The following is a 25,930-nucleotide window of genomic DNA, read 5'->3' on the forward strand; positions in this document are numbered from 1 at the left end:
ACATGAAAAATCATTTAAACACCAATACCAGTTATCAACAAACTTCATTATGCACCTGTAAAAAAAACAAAGAAACACCCAACCAACCCAATCCCAACCCCTGAAATATGCATTTATATTGAACATAGTCTTTTTGTAAAATCTTTCAGAACTAATACATAATATGGCAAAAAGTATGTGGACACCTGGCCATGAGCTTAACAAAACACAAGATTTTGAAGTGTGTCTGTGTGATTCTGTGTCCAGTCAGTCGAAAGAACACTTGTGAGGTCAGACACTGGTGTTGGACATAAAGGCCGAACTTGCACTGTTTCACCCAAATGGTGTTCAGTAAGGCTGAAATCAGAGTTCTGTGGAAAGAACAAAAATCCTCCACAACAATACAGGAACAGCAAAGGGCCTCACCCAAATTATAATATTATTATAATATTATTTTAGTCCACATACTTTTGGCCATATAGTGTATGATCTCTGCAGCAATAGCACACACATCATGACCAAACATGGAATGCTTATGTATGTGTATAAATCACATTTAAAACTACAGGCATGTGGATTTGAATTTGATCTGCTTTTGCTGTTTTAACTGCTTTTTAGGAAAAATGTTTTACTAGATTTTGGAACATGACGGAGATGATTTACTTCCCTTAGGAGTAGGTTTGGCTGACAAATAAACTTAATAATAAGGATATGTATTCACATACTTTAGGCCATACAGCATATTAATCGGTTCACGTCACAAAGATGACAGATTCTGACAGATGGGTAAAAGACACAGAGTAAAAGTCACAGTTTTGTTTTATTTAAAAGAGACTTCCTGAGTACTCATGAAGAAGAAAAACATTTGGGGAGTGAGATGTTTTAGTACAATGGTCATTGTTTGAGCTTCGCAACATCTGAATTTGAAATTATAAGTGGATGATCGGGTCCCTGCAAATGTGTAAGTTTCATATTTGAAGCTAATCAACTAACTTCAATGCTTTAAAATTAGGCTATATACCATGCTAAACACTATAGGCTACTGCAAAGGGCTAAAGGTTATAACAGTAATAAACACTAAAGCTTTATATGATGTTGCTGTCCAAGCAAATATGAAGGAAGGATAAGTATCTTGGTTCTCATATTATTCCAACAAGTCGTTTATAATAGTGGAAACATAAATGTTTAGTGACTAGCATTAAGTACATACTGTAGTTAAAATATGATAGGGAAAATGAGGTTTAAGATCCTGAAATCCTCCTCATGTCTAGCTGCAACATATGTGAGGCCTGCAATTAAGAAATACAAAATGCAGAAAATTCAAAATCCTGATTTTCTTTTTTGAGGGTAAAGATGAAGAGACGTTTCTAGCGAGTTTTTGGCATTTAACAAATTTAAAATGCACCTTTAATAATCAAGGCTGTTAAAATTTTAAAATAATAGCTAATATCATTGTACTGTATTATACATGATTTAGTGCTGTAATAAACTATCCACAATATGATGAATTATTACCAAGAGCCATTAACCAGAATTATGCTATTATAATTGTGAATGCAACAATCATAAAACACATCAGAAAATATATTGGCAAACAATCATGTATTAAATAATTTAAAAATTAAAAACAGCACATAGCTTGGAGGTGACAATTCCTTTAAAAATAATTCACAGGGGTATGATCAATAATAATAATAATAAACTATTTTCTAATTAACCTGCTTGGAAAAGCAATATCATGTATATCATGAAAATCAGCAGGGGTCTTTTTTAAATGATTACAGGTAGCTCAAATAATTGTAAGTAGACAATTACGTAACAATTAGGGCAGGTCTAATTTAGAGATACTTTAAAGAAATACTAAACACACAGCTTTCTTTTTTGGTTTTAAAGACATAAGATGCACTTGTTCTGCACATTCTTAAATGTGTAACAGTGACTGCACTGCAGTCACAAGGCAGAATGATTTGCATTGAAGCATTTATGGATTTTATAAGGCTATCATCCAAAGCTCATTAATTTACATATGCCAATATTAATTATTGTTTTCATATCTTTGCTGCCCTTTTTTTTAATTCACTACAAAGACTACTGATAAAAAATGAGGTTCACTTGTATTTTAAGGTAAACTCAGAATAAGAAGCAGGTATCTGAGTACAGGCTCAGTGGAGGTCTATTATTTCTGTGGCGGTGTACTGAAAAGGCTTGATCTGTTATGGAGAACTGGTCTTCGCTTATCTGCTTCTAGAAGCACGTGTTGTTAATCATGCCATAGGCCTCATAAAGCTGATTCAGTAGGTCCTTCTTCTCCTTTTCAGGCAGGAAGCATGACTTGGCTGCATTTAAGTTCTGCAATACAAATGACACAAAAAAGGGGAAGTGTCACATAATAAAACTAATACTACTACTACAACTACTGCTGCTACTAGTACTACTGCTACTACTAATAATAATAATACTAATAAAGTGTATGTAAATGACTGAGCTCATGATGTGTAGAATTAAAAACAAAAAGCATCCCTCACCAGACGTATAAATTCATCCTCAGTAAAGCCCATGTGTTTCTTCACAACCTTATAGTCTGATTCCAGGCTTGAGTTGAAAATCATTGGGTCGTCTGTGTTCAGAGAGTAGTTTGCCTTGTCTTCCCTGAACCTACATACACACACAAACACACACACACAGGTAAGTAATATCTAGAAGGCTACAGAAAAGAGTGATGCCATTTGAAATCAATGCTTTACTATAAAACATGCTATACATCAACATTTTACATGATAAAAACACTAATGTCCAACATGTGTTCAAAAATATGTGGACACCTGACTGTAAACTAATGTCCCCCTGTTCTGGGAAGACTTTTCACAAGATTTTGGAGTGTATTTGTGGGAATTTATGGACCAATTATTAAGATTAACTGAAGGTGTTCAGTAGAGTTGACACATCAGCGCTGTGTCAACCACTGCAGTTCTTCCATACTAAATGATAGCAAAGTGTGTGGGTTAAACATTTAAAGTTAATACATAACTTAATAATTAGAAGCCATATATATACAGTGTATCACAAAAGTGAGTACACCCCTCACATTTCTGCAGATATTTAAGTATATATTTTCATGGGACAACACTGACAAAATGACACTTTGACACAATGAAAAGTAGTCTGTGTGCAGCTTATATAACAGTGTAAATTTATTCTTCCCTCAAAATAACTCAATATACAGCCATTAATGTCTAAACCACCGGCAACAAAAGTGAGTACACCCCTAAGAGACTACACCCCTAAATGTCCAAATTGAGCACTGCTTGTCATTTTCCCTCCAAAATGTCATGTGATTTGTTAGTGTTACTAGGTCTCAGGTGTGCATAGGGAGCAGGTGTGTTCAAATTAGTAGTACAGCTCTCACACTCTCTCATACTGGTCACTGAAAGTTCCAGCATGGCACCTCATGGCAAAGAACTCTCTGAGGATCTTAAAAGACGAATTGTTGCGCTACATGAAGATGGCCAAGGCTACAAGAAGATTGCCAACACCCTGAAACTGAGCTGCAGCACAGTGGCCAAGATCATCCAGCGTTTTAAAAGAGCAGGGTCCACTCAGAACAGACCTCGCGTTGGTCGTCCAAAGAAGCTGAGTGCACGTGCTCAGCGTCACATCCAACTGCTGTCTTTGAAAGATAGGCGCAGGAGTGCTGTCAGCATTGCTGCAGAGATTGAAAAGGTGGGGGGTCAGCCTGTCAGTGCTCAGACCATACGCCGCACACTACATCAAATTGGTCTGCATGGCTGTCACCCCAGAAGGAAGCCTCTTCTGAAGTCTCTACACAAGAAAGCCCGCAAACAGTTTGCTGAAGACATGTCAACAAAGGACATGGATTACTGGAACCACGTCCTATGGTCTGATGAGACCAAGATTAATTTGTTTGGTTCAGATGGTCTCAAGCATGTGTGGCAGCATCAGGTGAGGAGTACAAAGATAAGTGTGTCATGCCTACAGTCAAGCATGGTGGTGGGAATGCCATGGTCTGGGGCTGCATGAGTGCAGCAGGTGTTGGGGAGTTACATTTCATTGAGGGACACATGAACTCCAATATGTACTGTGAAATACTGAAGCAGAGCATGATCCCCTCCCTCCGGAAACTGGGTCGCAGGGCAGTGTTCCAGCATGATAATGACCCCAAACACACCTCTAAGACGACCACTGCTTTATTGAAGAGGCTGAGGGTAAAGGTGATGGACTGGCCAAGCATGTCTCCAGACCTAAACCCAATAGAACATCTTTGGGGCATCCTCAAGCGGAAGGTGGAGGAGCGCAAAGTCTCGAATATCCGCCAGCTCCGTGATGTCGTCATGGAGGAGTGGAAAAGCATTCCAGTGGCAACCTGTGAAGCTCTGGTAAACTCCATGCCCAGGAGAGTTAAGGCAGTTCTGGGAAATAATGGTGGCCACACAAAATATTGACACTTCAGGAACTTTCACTAAGGGGTGTACTCACTTTTGTTGCCGGTGGTTTAGACATTAATGGCTGTATATTGAGTTATTTTGAGGGAGGAATAAATTTACACTGTTATATAAGCTGCACACAGACTACTTTTCATTGCGTCAAAGTGTCATTTTGTCAGTGTTGTCCCATGAAAAGATATACTTAAATATCTGCAGAAATGTGAGGGGTGTACTCACTTTTGAGATACACTGTATATAGTATATTCATTAAGTAATCATTATCAGTAATAATCCAAAATGATTAACAAAACATAGATTATTAATGCCACTATAACTGGGAGTAAGAGCTTATCTGAGGTTCTACTACTGATCTACTGCTTAGTTAGAGTTCTCCTCTGTGCATTTATAACAGATACATGTTAATAATTCATCTCAGAGGAGCATGTTCACATCCCTAATGATGTCTGTCATTTTGCTAAGCTATGAACTTTTGAACTGTACCTGTGGACTTTCTATATGCAATAATCATAAGCCAGGAAAATTACCAAGCTGATAAATGCATGACTTAGTAGCTCCTGCATCTGGTAACATCTATGACTTTGTATTTTATTGTGGTTTAGTCTTGATCGATCAGTCCTGTATATAGAGCTTTGGAACTACTATTGAATCACTATAGTTACATAAAATTATAGAATTGTTATGTTGTAGTGATTTTTAAAGTTTCTAAAGATAAAAACTGGGAATGATTTAACTAGATAACAATTAAACCTTATTAAAATGAACTGCAACATGCTAACAACCATTATCAAATTATTGCTTTATTTAATCAATTACATTTATTGGTTTATTTTTAGTTTATCACCCACTGCAATATAACCATTAACTTCTATAAACTCTATAAAATAATTTGTGGGACTAATAAAGGATTATCTTATCTTATAGGTTTGCAAATCAATGGTATGAAACCCTAATGTAAGAAACATAGAAACAAGTTAATACCTGCTATGATTGTTTTCTGCTATTTAAAAGTTATCTTGGTTAAAATCTTCTGCTAATTAATAAATGTTAATGTAATTAATTTTGTTATAAATGTTAAATATTTGACTAAAATCTGATCAAAACCCCTCTGGAGGAGAGGGCTGAGGTCATAAAGTTTGTTTTATTTATTTAGTGGATTTATGCCGTGTTTACACAGTGATTTGTGGTCAGAAAAAACAGAGACTGAGTTATAATGTATACCTAACAACATGGTACCTGCTGTTAAGCACAGTGGTAGTATTATGGTCTGGGAATTTTAAGGTGTATTGAAAAAAAAAATGGAGGCATCTAACGCACTAGGGCCACCTGCAGATTTCTTAAGCTCTCAAGTTTAAATTTCAGTGATGCTAGCTGGGCATCCAACAAGGCATCCAACGGGCCCACTTGGCAGTGTCTCAAGGAGTTCAACAGGGTGTCATTGCTGCTGCCAAAATGTGTCCTCTGCTGCCTGTCAAGGCACCTGCATGAGTATTGGATGATTCACAAGGGGCAAAGCATGGCTCAGTATAGCTCCCTATGAGGCTCCACTGCTGAAACGTGAAAGAAACTGGCCAGTGACTACATGCATGTTGGAGGGGGTTTCTGATGGTCTACCAGCTCTCATTGGGGTGTTGCAAGCAGTAAGGGAAGTGCAATAGCAGGGGTGTCGTAAGCACCAAGGGAAATGCAATAGCAGGGTTGTTGTAAGCAGCAAGGGGATTGCAATAGCAGGGGCGTTGCCAATGGACTGGAGAGATACCCCCCACAAAAAGTGAATGGAATACTGAAGAATATTTGAAGCCCTGACCTCAACATTTTTCAATGTTGGACGCAAATAAGTGTTCCAGCAGGACAATGACCCAAAACACAAGTAGAAACTGGTTGTTGTAGAGGCTAAAGCATACAAAAAATGTTTGTATAGCCTTTCCAATCCTGTTCTCAACCCTAAAGCATATGTGAACTGAACTGCTTCTGGCTTATAAATAGTTTTTGATGTAATAGTGCTGGATCTGTAGTTTGTTCATGGCTGATTTTGTAAGTCAGTTATTTGTGATGGGGATGAGTGAAAGTGAGTTGGATCTTTACCTGATAAGTGGGTGCTTAGTAAAGTCTGGGTCACAGGCTCCTGTCAGGTTACTGGAGACTGGACAGGCCTGAAACAGCACACACATACAACACACATACACAACTGAGTCATCTTCTTCTTCTTCTTCTTCCGGCTTTTCCCTTTTCAGGGGTCGCCACAGCGAGTCATCCTCCTCCATCTCACTGAGTCATATGGCACCATAAATGTATACTTCTTAGTGGCTGAATCAGCTCTATTAAATGTCACGACAGTGTTTTTATGAACACTCTGTCCCTTTTAGGGGAAAACAAAAGGAAAAAGTCCATAGAACAAATGAGAGGACTTTCTATAACACCTAATTATTCATCAGAGTTGCTTTCTGTATAATTAGAACCCATCAAATATTCAAAACACCCCCACCTCAACACAAATCTATACATCAAGTCATTTTTAATTTGTATGAATAAAAAAAGTCTACGTTATGTTGTATCCTGGTCATACATTACCAGTACTGGGAATCGTTTTGATCATGTGTGTTCAATTCATTCTTATGGACAGTTTTTAGTCTGCAAACTACATATTTGGGTGAAGATAAAACATTAAACATCACAACACATTAGTGGAGAACAAAATGTTCAAAAACATCTGGATTATTTGACTCTCATACAGAACATTATGTTTGTACATTCCTACTTCTGCTCACTCAAAATAACACTGCTGGTATAGACTGATCACATGGGGAAAAAAATCAGCTCACACAATCTCACAGTTTTACACACTTCAGCCATTTTGCTTCAACGCTTGCATTCATCCACACAGTAAAATACTGCAACTTGTGTGCTGCAAACCTGGCATGTACGGTATCAGTCCCCACTCTATTAAAAAAGCTTAATAATTTGTCGACAATGACCCACAGTGTTATACTTAGACTCCAATAAGTGCTTTTTGCACACTTTTGGCGATTACTAATGTGAAACTTGAGAAGCTTCCAAAATCACCAGCTGTTGGCTAATGTTTAAAAGTAGTGTTTATATTACGTGATCAGGATCATTTGAAATCAAACCCACTAGTCATAAACCTCACATTAGTAGTATTATTTTGCACATAAGCATTTAATGTTCAAGGGCATAGGAGAGAGACCAAATTCAACTCAAACATAAGCAAGCAAATTAGGACCTGAAATGGTTGTTTTGATGCTGATACCTCTGAATCAGTGCAGCATTCATTCCAAACAGCTGATTAAATGACGACTTTTTTAAATCAACATGTTGAAAAACAACATAAAATCATGAAAACGATGACCTCAGCATCATTACAGTTACCATTATGCCACAAAAGTTTTCTTATTCATTCATCATTCCCATCTATTAACTTAGTTGTTGCTTTTTCAAGAAAGATCTGGTCTATGTTGTACCTCAAAGTGCATGTTCCGCTCGAGCAATTCTTTGTACAGAGCTTCATCTTGGACTGTGCGGTAGCCATGCCCAATGCGCTCTGCTTTCAGCACCTCCACAGCCTGTGCAACGAACAAGAAGAAACACCAACTTTAGCTCATTTAAGACTTTCTATTACCAATCTGTTGTGTTAATTTCTCTACTGCACGCTATGCACTTCTTTAAATTGTTAACTGCATTTCCCCACTTCCTCCCAGTCTAATCGTGTCAAATTCCTTAACTATAACTCCCTCTGCCACTTGACGCACCCTCTCCAACATGCACAGCGTCATAGAACACTCTTTTCACCTGCCAGAGATGGAGTCTCACAAAGAGCAGTGTCACATATGGATAGTCACACACTACTGTCCATAAATTCCACCCACACATCTCAGACACATCACCCCTGAGACTCTAATCGTGTTTGTCTGGGCGCCTGCCTGGTCTAAAGCACTGCTGATATTTAAGCCAGAGAGTTTGGGACTAGCTTTATAAAACAATATATAGAACAAGTTTATGAATATCTGTCGAGTGTTAGCACTTATTAACTGCACTATTTATAGACAACTTTTCAAATACTTTCTCCAGATGTCAAATATTTTTCCAGATGCTGGCTAGCCTCACAAAACTACAGCTATTAAACAACTATAAAAAAAAAAACATCCCTTATGTCGCTTTTATTGCCTTCTAGTAATTTTTTCACTACAATCCAAGTTCTTAAGCTGTTTGTAAACTAAAACTGACAGAACAGCAGCAGTTCTATGAAAAAAACAGCTGCATATCTAGTATTGCGTGTTTTCGCTTTGACAGCATGTGTAAGCTTGATATGTAGATAATGTTATCATTTGTCTTCACAGTGGGAGTAGCTGAGTACTGTGTTTATCTAGTGTCCTGTGTCTAGTGTTTACTAAGCACAGGATTTAATGAACAAAAAAAGGCTTTACCTCTCTCACCACAGATGGAGCGCCCACCTCTCCAGCATGCACTGTTCTGTGGATGCCACTTCTGACTGCTTCCTGTCAAAAACACAATCCATTACCCACACGCTCACACACACACACAAGGTAAAACTTTACATTACAGACAATTCTCCATAAACAAATCAAACAAGTTGATGTATGTATATTGTTAAACCAGCATATTTCTCCAAAATTCAAAATAACATACATGAAATACATGTCCCTTACAAGTAAACTCTTGACTTTACCTAAAAGTACAGTCCATTTGGGTACCCTGCCTTCGTCTATGTCTAAATCTGACTTTGGCTGTTTTAAATTAATTTAATGTTAATAGTAACTTTTTAATTTTAAAAAGTAAAATGTGCATACTGCAGCTTTAAAGAAATTAATAAACAGATGAATTAAGCATCTGGTTTCTGTTCTTATGTCTGCATGTAATTTATTACCAACAGTTTGGACATGGTTATGCTCTGTTCTTAGATGTAATCCCAAAACACTGTTGTTTTTTTAAATTTCACTATTGGCATTAGCAGATGTTCCTATGACGCCATCACTTTCTGAAAGAGCATACCAAAAACTAAATAAAACCAGATGTGGGTCTCAGAGCCCACCCTTATTACCCCATGTTTTTAAAGTATATTTTCCTCCTGATTCAGATTTGAATTGTAACAAATTGCAGGTCATGCTATGGGTACATCTACATACTTCAAGCTTAAACATCAGGTTGAAGACTTGGTTTAAGGCCAAGTATGTGGACATTCGACCATGACCTTGCTGCACATTCCATTGTAAAACAATAAGCAATAATATGGAGTTGCTTTCTTCCTAGGGCAGTGGTAGTTCTGCCATTAAGGTACTCAACTAATAATCAGAAAGTTGTCGGTTCATGCCCTACCACCACCAAGGTGACACTTCTGGGCCCCTGACCAAGGCACAATTCAAGCTGAGAGAGCTGCTTGAATTGTAAGTCACTTTGGATAAAAGCATATGTTAAACACCATAAATGTAAATGTAAAATGTAAATACTTTGCAGCCCATTTGTGCCCATTCAGTCAAGAGCATTTCTGGCTCAGACATTACTAAGCATTGCACAAAGCTCCAACCTAAAAAACTAGAATGTGACCAATAAAAACATGTTACTTTATAACATTAGTGTCTAACCCTACTATTGGTTTTGTCACCAGATGGAAATAAATCCCTGATGTCATGCTGCAAAATTTTTTTGAAAGTAAAGCAGTGGCTGTTATAGTCTCAAAAGAACCACATCCATAGTTATGTTCATGTTCAAAAGCATAGATGTGATGTAACAGTTTGGAGAAGGCCCATTCCTGTTCCAGTATGACTGCACCCCTGTGCACAAAGCAAGGTCCAAAAAAAACATGGTTTGGCCAAGTTGGTGTGGAGAAACTTTAACCCCACTGAACATCTTTGGGATAGAATGGAGCCCTAATTGTGTGCCAGGGTTCTCTTTTAACATAAATAGTGACTGACCTCAAATATGCTGTTTAGACTAAATGGCCACAAATTCCCACAAACAAACCCTAAAAGTCTTGGTAAAAACATTCCCAGAAGAGTGGGTAACTTCAAACTAATGGTCATGGTTTTGAAATGGGATGTCCAACACATTCAAGTGTCAGGTGTTCACAATATGTTGTACTTTTGGTCATATAATTTACACTATATGGCCAAAAGAATTTGAACACCTGGCAACAAGTTTGTTGGACATTCCATTTTCAAAACAAATAGTGTTAAAATAGAGTGTCCTCTATGTGATCTTTTCAGATATAACAACAGTCACTCTCTTTGAAGTATGTCTGTCGAAATCTGTGCCCATGCTGGTCAACAAAGCCTCAACTGATGCTCTGGTGGATTCCAAAGCTTTTTTTAGTGGGACTGAGGCAAGAAGCCACTGGAGCTTCTTTAAACCAAGCTTTTAGTCATAACTGTTTCTGCAAAGTTGGTAGCATACAATGTTCACCTGTTAACAATTGTTATGGCTGAAACATATGAATTAAAAAAAATTTGAAGGTGTGTCCCAATACTTTTGCCCCATAGTGTATATGCTTGGAATATTTCTCACGTGAGCACAACTTGCAGTTTTAGTCTGAACCCTCAATAGATCAACAAGTGATAAGGAATGCAGTAATGTCTTTTATGGACATTTCACAACAGACATAATAAAGATTAATGAGTATCTTTCATCGGTTAGAGGCAAAAAGTCCTCATTTATTACATAATTTCAAGTCAATGAATTTTCAAAAATATTGTTCTGCAGCTGTAAAAGCACACACTGCATATGTTGGTAATACAACGCCATACTGCTGACTTAAGAATGTCATATATTGCTGTTATATGTGTTCATACAATTACAATTAGGTAATACAACAGTGTTATGTTTCCAGTTATTGTCATAATATGGCCAAAAATATGTGGACACCCATGAGCTTGTACATCCAATTTCAAGTCCATGGGCATTAATATGCAGTATCTTCTGACTCAAACTCTTTTGGGTCCATGTCAACTTCCACTTTTCTGGCATGGTTTTTACAACATTTTAGAAATTTGTGCACATGTCAAGAGCATTTGTGAGGTCAGGGCACTGGAGAATGTTTACACCAAATGCTTCAAAACATGTTTTTTATGGACCTGGTTTTGTGTACAGGGGGCAAAATTAAAATTGCTAATTGCTGCCATATAGTTTAAAGCTTATGATCTATGTTATATAAGTGATTTTATAGATCTGCTAACAATGGGTTGAAATACCTGAACCAAATAGTTAGCAAGGGAGTGTCCACATACTTTTTATATAGTGTATTTTTAAAGCTGTCCTAACCATACTAACTACAAAAGCCGTCATGACAATATCGTTTTTATGGTGAACAGTAGCAAAAGGGGACATTTGTACCTCATATGCTTTTAAGTGCCCAGGGTATGCGGTGCAGTTCAGAGACTCGTCTCCTGCTAGATCGATAGCCACCACACCATCATTCCGATACTTCTTACACAGCTCTACCACTTCCATGGACCAGTCTGCACAGAAAACTCACAGATTTATAAAAGTAAGAGCTGTGACTCGCCACCTACTTTGCCTATTTATTGTTATAATTAGATCAAGCTTCTCTTAGTAAAAAATTATTATTTAATTAAAATTTGTTTTTATTCATAATTTTTCATTATTTTGACATGCTTAATTTCCTTTATTGCACTGCACAATATTCATGCTTGTCAAAGACTAGCACCCATTCGAAGAAGTGTAAAATCATCATGCCTTTCTTTTCATCAGCCAGTAATGGAAGACACATACAGAAAACATGCTATATCCCAAGTATTTCTCCTCCATTAAGGTATCATCAAGGTGCCACCAGAGTGACAACTTTTCATGGGAAGTCCATGTTTATGTCAACAAAACAATTGCATGACTCATTCTAAATGCACTTCAACAGTGTGGTTTTGTAGACACAGAGTAATTGTGCTTGAATGGCCTGCCTGCAGTCTAGATCTGTCTCCTGTTCAAAATGTAGGGTAGATCTCATGAGACTCATACAACAATGACCACAGACTGTTAAGCAGCTGAAGTCTCGTATCAAGCAGGAATGGGCAAAAATTCTACAAGCAAAACTGCAACAATTAGTGTCCTCAGTTCCCAAAAGATTAAAAAGATTAATTAATAAAAAAGGTCATGTAATGATGTGGTAAACACGCTATGCAGACATCATATTCTACTGTACATTTGTTTACATTTACAAAATACAATTAAGTTGGTATGTGAAAACATTGGAAGTCTTTTCTTTTGTCTGCTTCAGCCACCACATGAATGCTGATTCAGAAGGTAACATCCAAAATTCTTTTTAAATTGCAGTCACAAGTGAAATATGCAAACCACAAAAATGTCAATACCACTACTGTAACTATGACAAACTGATGATGATAGATTTTTGTTTAAAATTCACATGACAAACTAACTAGCTTTTTTTTTTTTAGCAGAAACCACATACACACAGTTAAAAAAACTTTTAAAACCACAGAACACATTTAGTAAGCTCTTCTGCTTCCCCCAAAGCCATGCCACAAACATGCATGCACATTAAACTTCTTAAAATGCCATGGTTGTATTTTGTCCTTTCCCTTATACATTTACTGGCCACTTTAATAGGAGCGTCTGTACAATCATTCTATCGTTCAGTCATAATTTGGGAGTACATTGCATAAAATCCTACAGAAAGGTTCAAGAGCTTTAGTCACATGATCTATTGCCTTTGACTCCTACGATTTATCCTACGGATGACTGGATGATCAGGACCCTGATTGGCAGATAGAGAGGTGCCTGTGCAGAGTGTATAAGTGAAAAAGGGTTTCGCTAAGGGCTGCGCGCGGGTCAGAGGAGGCGTGAGCAGCAAATCAGGGATCCCCCAGCAGCTAAAGACAAACTGACTATGAAAAATTGGGAGAAAATGCATAGATAAAATAGAAAAAAAAAAAAAAAAATGTACATATGTAGATGGAACAGTGGTTTGTAAGTTCTGTACAAAGGAGTATGTGCTTCAATCATTTGGTGACAGAAAAAAAAAACACACTGTCATCAAGATTTATAGGGGGGGGGAATTGTGCGTACACTGAGCACCAAGTTCATATGATCCCTTTCCAAAATACCCCATTTAACATTAACCACACTACAGATATCACCTACATAAATAATCTGAAAGACAAAACAAGTGCTGAATGTGTGCCAATTTCCTACATGCAGATACAAAGACAAAAATACAGCCAGCAAGAAGTGGATTAATAGTGCTTAAAGGCTGAAAGCAAGTGGCTTCCCTTCCCTCTCACCCAGATCAGGACATGGCATGTATATAAGGGGCAAGAGAGAGAGCAAAGGAGTGAGAGTGGGATACATTACTTGGCATGTGCCGCATGCAGCACAAAATGGACCTGGCTTTGACCTTGAAGGCCTTCTCGCCCTCTTTCAGGCCCTGGTTCACGAGATTCACCACTTCGTCTGGTGTCAGATCACCTCTGGCAGGATCATAAGGGAGAGAGACAGCCATGGGACAGGGATCAAAATACAGCCTAGCTTAGACATGCTCACAATCAATACATCTGCAGTTTACACTTAATGTTATATTGCTATAATAATAATGTCATTTTACAGGGTTGGGCATTTGTTTTATTATATGCATACAGAATATGTATTCACAATAAGAAAAATTAAGTATTTATATCCATTAGGGTGCTGTAAAACTGCGTATTTAATAGATGAATACATATGTTAGTATCTATGTATCTATGTTGTATCTATGCTCTTATGAACACACAGCTGATAGGACTTCTACAAAATTGTTTTCCTTGAGTATTTTTATTATATTGTACTACATTTTCATTTTGCCCAGCACTATCAATACAGTTTAATCTGTTTGCTCCAAATAAACATCTGTTAGATATTTGTAAGAAAGAAACAAAGCCTTACTTCGTCTGGTCCCAAGGGATCGGCTCCACATTGCAGTTGGCTAAAAAGTGAGGGCTGTACCTCGCTTCCACATAAATCACTCCTTCTTTGGCTTTGGTCTCCACAAACTCATAGGCAATTCTTTTAATGGCCTCTCGGTCACCTCTGCAGTTAAAAAATAAATATGACAAAGAATGAATGTACATTAAAACAATGATGTGGACACTACTAATCATTGAGTTCCAGGGTTTGCCACATCAATTACTAGCAATTGTTTAAAACCCAAATATATGTGATAAACTGTATGCTTCAAGCTTTGTGGGAACAGTTTTGGGTAGGTTTGTTTTCTGTTCCAGCATGCTGTGAATGACCTGAAACAGTAACGGAAAACCAGGCTTTTTGGTCCATCATTAGTGTCTGACCTTTTCTCTTTTGACAAAATGGGCAGAAATTGGCACACTTACTCAGAAGTCAGATTAGCTGACTTCTAGTTTTTCATATTCTTTTATGTCTTTAATGTAAGACTAAGCTAATTAACTACATCTTTTTTTATCCTTTTTACAAAAGCTAAATGTAGCATAATGGTAACAGCCAAGCTGCTGGTAATAGCAGTGTCGGAGTTCAGGGGGTTCAAATCCAGCAGAAGGCGCATGGCATTACATGCAGCAGGCCATTGAGAGGACTTACATCAGTGCATCCTATTTACCCAAGCTTGTATGCATCAGACAGGGCATCCGGTGTACAAACTGTGGCAAATCACTGTGACAAATGACCTTCTGTGGCAACCACTAACAGAAGCAGTTAGCAAAGAAATCATCATTCAGTAGTTATACATTTACATTTTCTGCATTTAGCAGACGCTCTTATCCAGAGCGACTTCCATAGAAGTTATACTTACGCAATGACGTGCATGTACAGGCCAAACTTTGTCAGGAACTCAGTGAGTGTTCCTGGGCAACTCACTGTGCACAGGGAGTGCATTCCTTCAACTGTGTCTACAGGCAGGGCAATACCTCTCCTCCTAAAACACAACAAAGGTAAAATCATTACTATCCCAATCAATTTGAAAAAATCAAATTGGAAGAAATAGAATATGCAAATCCTTTTAATCGTATTCATTTAAAAACAAGACAGGATCAAAGGGGGTTGTTTAACAAGCTCATGATCAGGTGTATACAGACGATTGGCAATCATATGTATTGACACAAGCCCTGTTTGGCTAGTTATCCAATTAGTTTGAAGTCAAAAGCTTTATATGCATCTTACATACATCTTTTATGCACCTCTTATACATTCTAGTAAACCATAAAAATTTTTTATTTCTCTTACTTGGCTACATCCATTACTGTATCAACCCGGATGGCACCATCAAGATGTACATGAAGCTCTATCTGTGGGCCAAGAAACAAGAAACAATACTGGTATTACCCATGTAGCATCCGTGTTCCAAAACATTGCAAAATCAGCTTCAGAATTATCAGCAGTCTTGATACAGCTATACAGTTTTTCAACCACTAATATATAACCTGCATTTAGTACATTATGCAACCTCCTATTGCCAACATAAAACACTTCTCATATAATGTTTGGTGAGCTTTGAGAATACAAAGCAAGACATCTAAAAGCATTTTAATACAGAACCCTGTCAGATCCTCCATGCTACTAAATGATTAATTTGGTGATATAAAAAAATGTTTAGTATTACTCAAATTTGTGGCATTATCTCTTTCATTTTAAGTGACTGATATGATTGCCTATGATAGACTTTTTTGCCAGTGGTTCCCAGGGTGGGGGCACAGTGGCAAACAAATGAAGCATGTTTGAGCACATCTAGCACAAGATGGAATTTATGCAAAGCAAATGTTTAGGTTTTGGGTTTTTCTTTTTAATCTCTCAGAGAGACTTTGTTAAGTCTGCCAATTTTGCAGAGAGGCAAATATGTTGAAAGCAATAAATGCTGTTACACAATAAAAAATATAAGATACACAATGAATGTCACTTGTAATAATTTCACTGTAAATGTGGTTTTGTTATATGACAATATTTTCAATAAGAAGTTGCAGTTTTATATGGATTACAATGTTTAAAAAAAATTCCTGTGAAGTTTGGAAGCAAAAGAAGTGTACGTGTGTGTTAGCGGTGGGGCAGGGGGCTCAAAAATATTCTTATCTACAAAAGGGGGGCCCTGCAGAAAAGGTTTGGAAACCACCCTCTTATACTAAGATAAAATTTGTCCAGTCAGCCAGTAGTTTAAGAACCACCAAAAAAGAAGGTCTGCCATGAGTAAAACGCTTCTAGAACACAGATTGCACTGCCCGCAGTCAGGCAAGCTTTACATTGGCACAGGCTTAGAGGAAGCCGTACAAGAAAGAAGCCTCTGCTTTTTACTTTGTCCTTGATTAAACTAGTCAGTTTTAAGGAGCTGATTTTGAAACAGGTTTTTTTCTTGCACAGTAGCCTTTAAACCCATGAGAAATTATAGATATATTCCATATATATTATAGTCAATATGTAGTTAATATTCTTTTTTGCTTGCTGTGTAAACAAGTTCAATTTATTGTAAGTTACTACAATATACTCCAGTGAAACAAATCCTGCTGTGCTTTTTTTATGCAGCTATACCAACCACACTGCTGAGTGCCGTTATTATGCAGTGTGGGTACTGAAATGGCTAGAGGTGCTAAGAGGTCAGTCAACACTGCTATGCTGATTCACATGGTCTTTACTGAGCTTGCTTACTTGTGCTGATTGATGAATATATTAAATCTTGTCCCTGCTGCTAGCACTGGGACCCACAGAATCAACTTAGCAGTAATAAGCCTTGACAATGTGTCTGCAAGTATCCTTAAGTTTTGAAGATTTTAATGACTTGCATTAGATCCCTGCTTTCATCTTTTGTTCCTCTTTCTTTCTGGTTAAATTATAGCCTACATAGAGACCTTCTTGAGGGTACAGCACGTGTTGTTTATGTCAGGCCAACAACAGCAGAATATATTTCAGCCATTCAGTGCATGTTGCCATGACATATGAGATTGATGCATACCTCCAGTGCGATTGCACATTATTTGTTCCAGGGCTCTAGAGTGCGACCAATTTGGTCGCACATGCGACCTAATTTCTCAATGGTGCGACTAAAAAAAATCTCAGGTCGCACCGGTGCGACCAGCAGTTCAAGGGGAAAAAAGTCTCCGCTACTCTGAAAGTCTTCCCGTGGTTCAACAACAGACACACATCAGGCCCAGAGCGGTAGAGAGAACAGAGTGGCGACACTCCCATAGGGAACCGTTGGAAAGGGGGCGGGACATTTTTTCTGCCCAGCTTCCGGGTTGTGGAGCTCTGTATAGTTCCAAACAACCCATAGAGCCCCATTCATTTCCACTACTTATCAAACATTTTTAGCTGTATGTTGCTTTGTTTTAAAAAAATTATGAATTTAATGTCATTAATATACTTAATACTGTTATTGTTTAGCATTTGCTCAGCACTAAATGTTACATGTTTATCTTAATTAATAGGTATAACCCAATTTAGCTTAGTCAGTTAAGCTTAATTAATGACACACGAGTCTTTTCACCTAAAATGAGTTGATTAATCAAGATTCTTGTTACAGAAATGATCATAAAACATTAGAACCACAATAAATCATTATACTTTTACTTTCATACTTAAGTACATTTGAAGGTAAATTTAGTTTAGTACTTTAGTGGAGGTAAAGAGTATTTTTACTTTTACTACTACTTTTACTGGAGTAATATGTTACCTTGGATATCTCTACTTTAACTCAACTACATGGTTTGTCTACCTTGTCCACCACTTACATTAGACAAAATGAACTAGTGCATATTCATAATGAATTCATTAATGTATTACATGTAGGAATCAATTATTAATCACTCATGAAATAAGAGATGAATGAATGCTTTTTCATGTACCTGCACTATAATGTTTTTGGTACGGTAATGTGTTTATCAATCTGTTCATTCAGTGCAGGTAAACCTTATGAATCCAGCACATGACTTAGTGTTTAGCAAAAATGATTATTATTATGAATCCTCAGGAAAGTGAAGGGAGATTAGTTTATGCAAAAATCAAAACATAAAAAACTTTAATGTCTATACTGTATATTGTCTCTACTACTTAAGGATATCGCATTATGTAATGTATGCTAATATAATGTACTGTGTGTTAACAAGAACGACCTATTAACAAGTCATTATAAACATCAATCTTCCACTTTATATACCAAATTGACATTAAAGCAGATGCAGTAAATGTAAACGCAGTTGAAAATACCCAGAAATTGTACAAATGTTTATTATTTGCCGTTTAATATTTCATTTACTGCTGCCTGTCCCATTTGAGAACATGACAGCGCCGGGTTTGTTTGGAACTATTGAGGGTTACATGAACCACGTGACCGCGTAGCGGCGAGATCAAGGAGTGTCGCAACTCTCTCTATCTACGGCTCTGATCAGGCCCATATCATGGTCTAAACCAATCAGAGACAGTGAAGAGCGGGACAATATTGTATCGGTGATATGTGAGCGACATTCAGCTCAACCAATCAGAATGCAGCACCGGACGTTCAGTTAGTTTAGTTTTGTATATGAGACTCGCCGGACGGCCAAAGTATAAAAGTTCGGTTTCTGGAGCTAGGCAGTTTAAAGTGTTGTAACGCTTACTGAAGTCCTGACTAAACCGTTACAGTGAAGTCTACCTTGTCGTTTGCTTTTATTCCCACACATTCATCACCACACAGCAAGAGACCCGTAACAGTGGTGAGCCGACCCTCTAGTAGCAATAGGCTAATGCTAGCGGTTAAGTGCGACGATAGCGAAAGTAAAAACACAATAATATTTTCGTTAAGTAAAATATAAAAATAACTAAAAGACAGTGAAGTGTTAGAATACATGTAATCAAAATACACAATGAGTGCACCGCAATCGATTTTGGGAATCTGTGTAAAAGATCCAGTAAAGCCGATAATATAATGCACTTTATTTAAGATTACACTCTTAACACTAGAGCCCCATACACACAAAAAAAATTTATATAATTTTTATAATAGTGTACTATAATGAGATTATAATACTATAATTAACTGTAAAGAGCATGGGAAAACCATGGCCGTCAAAATTGTATTTGTGACTGGTTCTAATACATTTTGAATTGAAAGGATGAAAAGCACAATGCATCTATAAAACACATTACATGCCGCAGTAAATGCACTGCCCATGGGTCCCCTCTCCCCACTGCCTTTCAGCGGCAGACAGCAACAAACATCAACAGACGAGGCCATGTTGACCAGACTGTTATTTAATCATTTACAAGTCAATATTGCCTATATGGACAGCGAAAAAACAAGTGAACCTGTAAAACTAAGGTGTTAAATGCGATGCAGTTGAAAATTAGGGTGCACCTAACTTTTGTGCTGGTGCACCTAAGAAAAAAAGTTAGGCGTACCAGTGCAACCAGTGCAAAAAGTTAGTCTAGAGCCCTGTGTTCTGTTTGGAACTCTGGTGGAAGTAATAAGGTAAATGGGTGTGTGATGCACTGCAGTGAACTGGTCCCCATCCACGGATTGTTTTTGCATTGCACTCAGTGTACATCTGTGTCATTTCAAACTGAAACTGATTTTTCATGTGGTAAATTAAAAAAAAAAAAAAAACCAGCAGATTAATGCAGCACTTTGTCCTGACGTGACTGTCTGGTAGTCATGGTCAGCATGAGCCTTACCAAAAATTCCAGGAACATCTGCAAAAAGCTGTCTGGCCAGTCTGATCAAATGAGAGATCAGACCGGTCTGAGTACATCGATACAGTTTAATCTACTGTAAACATAACCATGTTCTGTTAACATTACACATAAAGACAGCTGGTTGAGCTGTGAATTAGTAAAAATACACTTTAGGGTCAAAAGCATATGAACATTTTTGAGTTCAGATCTTGCACTCACACCAGTTGCCAACACGTGTTTGAAAAAGTTGTATAGAAAACTGAGATGCCCAACGAGCTACCACAGTTTTTAAATCTCTGAAGTTCTTTAAAATATCCATCCCAAAATGTAGCTACAGTAGCTGCAACACTCTGAGACACCAAGTTACATAATTTATGGATTTTTCAAGTAAAATGAAGTACACAAAACTTCTGAAGCAATCTATTTGAACTATTTTAAATACTATTTCAATTTCTATTTCAATTTGTAGCTTAATTTTTAGAGCTTGTCGGCTCTGTCAGCTGCTTACAAGAGTCAGTGTTTGTTGAGTGTTAGCAGAAGGTTTAAAAAGGTACATTTATAATCAAATTTTTTTTATTTTTTTAAACTTTACAATTTAAAGGGTGTCCAACCTTCTGCAGATGCCATATTCACTTTTTTTTTTTTTTTACTTGTTCTTTAACTGTGCATTAACATTTGCATTATAAACATATTATTTATTTGAAACAGCTTGCGGCAGAGACTGTGTTTAAGTCTTTTTTCCACAAAATATGTAATTTAGCCAGGTTCCTTACCCTTTTGCATGCAACTTTATTGTAAAATCTAAAAACTAAAAGTAGTTTAGATGATAATTGAAACCTCAGGACTCTCAGGGTGACTAATGCTCAGCAGGCTGGGTATGAATAAAATAATGGTTAAATTCTGTGTAATGCTATGGGATACGTTGTTCAGACGGCATATCTCAGAATTAAAACCAGAGGTGTGTTGTTTGAAAAGCATTACAATTCATTGTATGTCTTCTAAGGTGTTTACATGTGGGTGTGCATGAGTGAGTAAACACAATGCAAGGTTGAGAAGAAGACACTGTTCTGCTGAGATCATCAAATGTGAGCCCACACTCATCCATTGTCTATTCATTTTCAGATCAATAACCTGTGCTGAGAAACTCATGATATATCTACTCATGCTGTTACAATAACTTAGTGTGATCATACATATTTGGTTCAGAACAAGATGTACCAAGATGAGAGGGTAAATTTACTAAAGGTGTACCTAATCATGCAAAATGCATTGGGCATCACCTACATCTGCACTCACGCCAAATTCGCAGAGCTGTGAAACGGTACAAATAATCAACAGAAACAAACAGATAATAAATAATTTTATTCATAAATTTAAAAAAGTGCATTGATATAACTGATCTTGTTTGATAATGTGAGCTAGTTTGATGATTGGACAATGCGTTTTACCTTAAAAATAACTCTCCCATGCATTTATAATCTGTTTCATATAAAAGTGTTCAGTAAAACTGTATTCTAGTTACTTGTGGTCTCTTGTTGTCAACCATTTAATCTGAATACAATATAGTCTTAAATTGCATGGTAAATTCCACGTTTTTTAGCAAATGTTTTAAAGTGAAAATAAATTAACATTCTCTACTGACAACAAACTTTTTTAAAATTTTAATGAACATTGTCACACACAATTAAAATGTCTTTGCTGAATTTAACATTTAGAAAAAAAAAAAAATTAAGTGAGCAAATGTTCGCTCATGCCAAATGCCCACTTAACACCAACAACCTTAACTATTATTGAGCTGAGATGAATAAATGATCCAGATGTCAGAAGTCTGAGGCTTAGCATGGGATAAGAGCTACATACCAGATGCATTTAAATTCATCCCCAAATATTGTCTATTTTTTTAAATACTGCATACAAATAGCCCAAAGTCAAATTGGTTGCTTTACTCTAGCCAGTCTCACTGTTTGGAACAAACAGTAACCTGGCATTGCAAACCTGGGATTTCATTGTTTTTGCAGGTGTCTTGATAGCTAGTTTGCCTGCATGGATTTAAACCAAAAGGAAAAGTAGTATTTTGCCAAGGTCGGAAAGAAAATCCAAACTGTCATCTTTAGAGATAAGACGTCCAAAGGGTATAATCCAGGAACTACTAATAAACAAGTCTTTATTTAATTAAAAGCTGGTGGACAGGTCTGACACTGTCCACAGACTGTCCACAGTCAAGGAAGATTTACTTTGGCATTTTATGTACTTGGTGTAAAAGGTGCATTATTGTTCTGTTTATATAGACACAGATAGGTCACATATGCTTAATGTTTGTTTTGTTTTTACCAAACAGAATTTAAGAAACCCAAAATAAACATATGAATACAACATGTGCTGGGGTTTTTTTTAGTTTAAAAAGGTCATTTGGACCAGGTGTGAAATGCTGGTAAGCAAACCCTCATGTACTGAATTTTTAAACAATAAAAAAAATTATATATTTGCGTAAACATTGATTTCATATTAGTATGTAACTGTCTTACAGCATATTGTTTACTGTGATTGTGCTGGGATGAGCAATGCTTAACTAATCTGTGTGTCTTATTATCTATAACTGACAATCTCATATGAAAGTCACTGGATTGTTTAATCCAAAACACGACAATGCATTTCTCAACTTATATCATGGCTCTTGATGTTTTGCTTCTGTACTGATCACAGTACTGCTATCTGAGATACTCGTTTGATAGTGTGATCAGTTAAGTTAACTTGTGACATAGCCTTCTAATTACTTGTTTATGATAATGCAGCAGAAGACTTCTCTTTGCCCATACAATTGGGACAGGTTTGACAACCCATTAGTGAGTCACAAGCATTACAATGAGAAAGTCAAGAAGCTCTGTATAGATCTTGAAGAGCATATCACAGATATGGGAGTAATGTCACATAGGTTTTGAATGCATTTTCAAAGCAACTTTAGGTTCCAGGGTTATCTGCACAATTATCTGTAAGCACAAAGTACGATAAAACTGTGGCCTCATCGCCACATCAGGAAGAAAACCCAACTCCCACATGCTAGGAGGAAATTAGTTTAAATAGTCAAATGTAATTCACGAATTGCCAAAATATGTCTGCTATAAAACAGAAGCTGTTTAAACACTGATAACTGGTAAGGTAGCTTTAGATCACCATAAATTTGAAGGATTCAGTGCAAGAAAAAAGTCCCAGTTTTAAAACAAGCACCAAAAATGTGTTAATGATTACATGGACAAAGAATTATTAGTTGGAACCTAGAATTGTAGGAAAAATTGTTTGAAAAATCAAGATATGTAACATGTCCCTTACAAGTGTATGAAATTTTAACTTTAACTGTATATCAGACATAAATTATAATACATTTTAACAGGGATTCTACCTAAAAATCTGGCATCTGATTTTCCCTTACTGACATACATTAATGGAATATGCTGGAGGGCAGAGTTACAAAGATCATGAAGCTCGCCTCTATCAGCTGAACCATTGTATCAGCTCACAGCATCTTTGCCCTCTGAATCTTAAATATATTTGGTTTAAAGTCCATGACAGGCCATCACCACACTTTAAGGAAGGGTCAAATTCAGTGAAATTAGAACATATTTCTGGGTTTGTTCTTTTCATTGCTCTTGGTTTTCCAGCATCATGCTGTACGGCATAACCACTAAGATCAGTTCAGCACAAGGGGTTTCTTAATCGATAGACATCTGCATTGTTCACTTTGATAAATGTGTTTTGGTATGTTGGACAAGAAAGCCTGGCTCACAATCGACTTTCCAACTGATTAAGAAGGTGTTTTTTCGAGATTGAGGTTAGAACTTGTGTAGACTTTACACCAAATTCATCAAACCATATAGGTTATGAATCATGGTACAGTAATGCTGACAAGGGATTGACCTGTCAGTAATGGGTGTGCTAAAACAAATAAAACTATAATTAGGAGAGGTGTCCACAAAGCTTTGGTCATATGAGTGTCCCCCCCCCCCTTGTTTACCACCATATTATAACTTTTAATTATTTGAAAACTGAATAACTAAATCTGGATACTAATTGTTGTAGTATGTATTACAATGATTACAATGTACTGGTGCAGTATGTAGTGTAATGTGCTGGCGTGGCATAGAGTGTATACTGGTGCATTATGCGGTGCAATATAATATAATAGAGCAGAATAGTAGAAGTGTGGTGTGGTAGACATTATTTTGATCCAGTATGCAGTTTATATTAAAATTGTACTTAATATATCATAACGGTGCACTATGTCATATAGTGGAGCACTATGTAGTATAGAATACTGTCCTACACTAATAAAAGTATATTAATATGCCTCATTAAAGGAAGCGACTGGTCTGGGACAGATTTTTTTCTTCTATTTAATTTTTGTATGTGTATATATGTATTTATTTTTTAGATATTTGGTTAGTATGGTTCTTTTTTTATGAACACCTAGTTGAACGCTAGCTCGTCTAGTTATTTCAGCGCCAATAAGCTCCACACTTCGCGACAAAGTAGCCTATCAACAAGACCCCACAAATACAGCTCCACCCTGACATAAGACAAACAAAAGACTTTACCTTGGGTTTATCAAACGTGGGTTTCTCGTCGTTAACGCAGAGTTCAGCCATGCTTCTTAATCTACCGGTCGACGTCCTGTGAAGACACACCGAAATGTACAAGTTTGAGTCACTCCAGCTCACAGCGAACAGTAAAGTTCAGCCTGTGTGATTACAGGCTAAGCTCGTGTCTGTCAGTGAGGAGGAAACACGCCTTCACCTCCTGATTAGCAGTGTAGCACGCAGAGCCATGCTGTCTAATAAACAGCACCGTCCTTAACTTCAACATTTCAGCGGGTTACCACTGAAATGGGGTCTATTTTAAGCACTAAACTTGTACAAAACCAGCTAGAAAGGAGAGGTTTTAAACTTTGAAACAACAACGCTATAAGTAAACGCATCGTTGTGGCCGCACAGGAGAAACCATCATCTGCGTCTTCTGAATTATTAATGTCAGAAACAAAAAGAGCTTCATTCGTCTTTTGTTAACATGGGGTGCATCTGTCCAACAGACAGGAGCTGAAAGCGAGGTTAAAACAGTTCCCCAAAATGATAAGAGCTGTGTGGAGCCCCCAAATTATAGCTGTGTTACCTTACAATTAGTCTTAGTCACTGCAGGACGATTAGAAAAACAACACGGGGTTCATAAAATTAGCTGTTAAAATGCCATACATTGGTACTATTTAACTATATAAAGTATTATACAGCGAAAGTACTATATAATACAGCACCAGTACATTATACAATGTAAAAATTTATTCAAACAGTAAAATCCAAGGATGTAGCCATTAATTGACTATTGGGGGGACCAAGTCTATGGGTGTAGGGTGGGGGGTCCTGCCATTCTAAAACATGCCTACAGTATTAACACCTGATGAGAACACTGATTATAACATTATGCAAAGCTAGTCAGTGAAATATGTTTATTTATATTTTTATATTAGTATATTGGGGGACATTGCGGCCTTGGTACGGTAGAATCAACCAAATATACACCACTTCTTACAGCTTCAGTACATACACTATTCCTCCTCTTGTACCAGTACATTGCCATCCTGCAAGTACTGCATACCAGTATAATAATAAAGACGTTTGTGTAAAATGCATTTTTAAAAAATCTGTATTTTTCCATTCTCTTTAACTAATAACAATAGAAAGACGTCCAGTGTTTTCACTGATCAGCTTCAATGTAGTTTGTAAATAAAACACATTTAGAATTTGATGCCTGCAGCACACTCCAAAAGTTGGGACAGAGGCATGTTTACTCCTGTGTTCCAGTATATTTTC

General features: G+C 37.0%; 1 protein-coding gene across 1 annotated transcript; it reads right to left on the reverse strand.

Moving 5' to 3' along the window:
• Nucleotides 1-1,589: 1,589 nt before the first annotated feature.
• ada (adenosine deaminase) lies at nt 1,590-24,729 on the reverse strand. The gene is made up of 11 exons (XM_063015518.1): nt 24,665-24,729; nt 15,669-15,730; nt 15,238-15,360; nt 14,361-14,504; nt 13,794-13,909; nt 11,802-11,926; nt 8,882-8,953; nt 7,919-8,020; nt 6,525-6,592; nt 2,505-2,634; nt 1,590-2,328 (listed from the first exon to the last, which is right to left on the reverse strand). The coding sequence occupies exons 1-11, from the start codon at nt 24,713-24,715 to the stop codon at nt 2,224-2,226; spliced, it is 1,098 nt and encodes a 365-aa protein (XP_062871588.1). The 5' UTR covers nt 24,716-24,729; the 3' UTR covers nt 1,590-2,223.
• Nucleotides 24,730-25,930: the final 1,201 nt, after the last annotated feature.

Source organism: Trichomycterus rosablanca, chromosome 19 (assembly GCF_030014385.1).
Source record: "Trichomycterus rosablanca isolate fTriRos1 chromosome 19, fTriRos1.hap1, whole genome shotgun sequence".
Lineage (NCBI taxonomy): Eukaryota > Metazoa > Chordata > Actinopteri > Siluriformes > Trichomycteridae > Trichomycterus > Trichomycterus rosablanca.

Excerpts from the sequence above, each read along its gene's own strand:
- ada (XM_063015518.1), bottom strand. The coding sequence starts at position 24,715 with ATGGCTGAACTCTGCGTTAACGACGAGAAACCCACGTTTGATAAACCC. Across the intron at positions 15,731-24,664 it reads CCACGTTTGATAAACCCAAG|ATAGAGCTTCATGTACATCT; the intron begins GTAAAGTCTTTT and ends CTTGGCCCACAG. Across the intron at positions 6,593-7,918 it reads AGCGGAACATGCACTTTGAG|GCCTGTCCAGTCTCCAGTAA; the intron begins GTACAACATAGA and ends GTGCTGTTTCAG.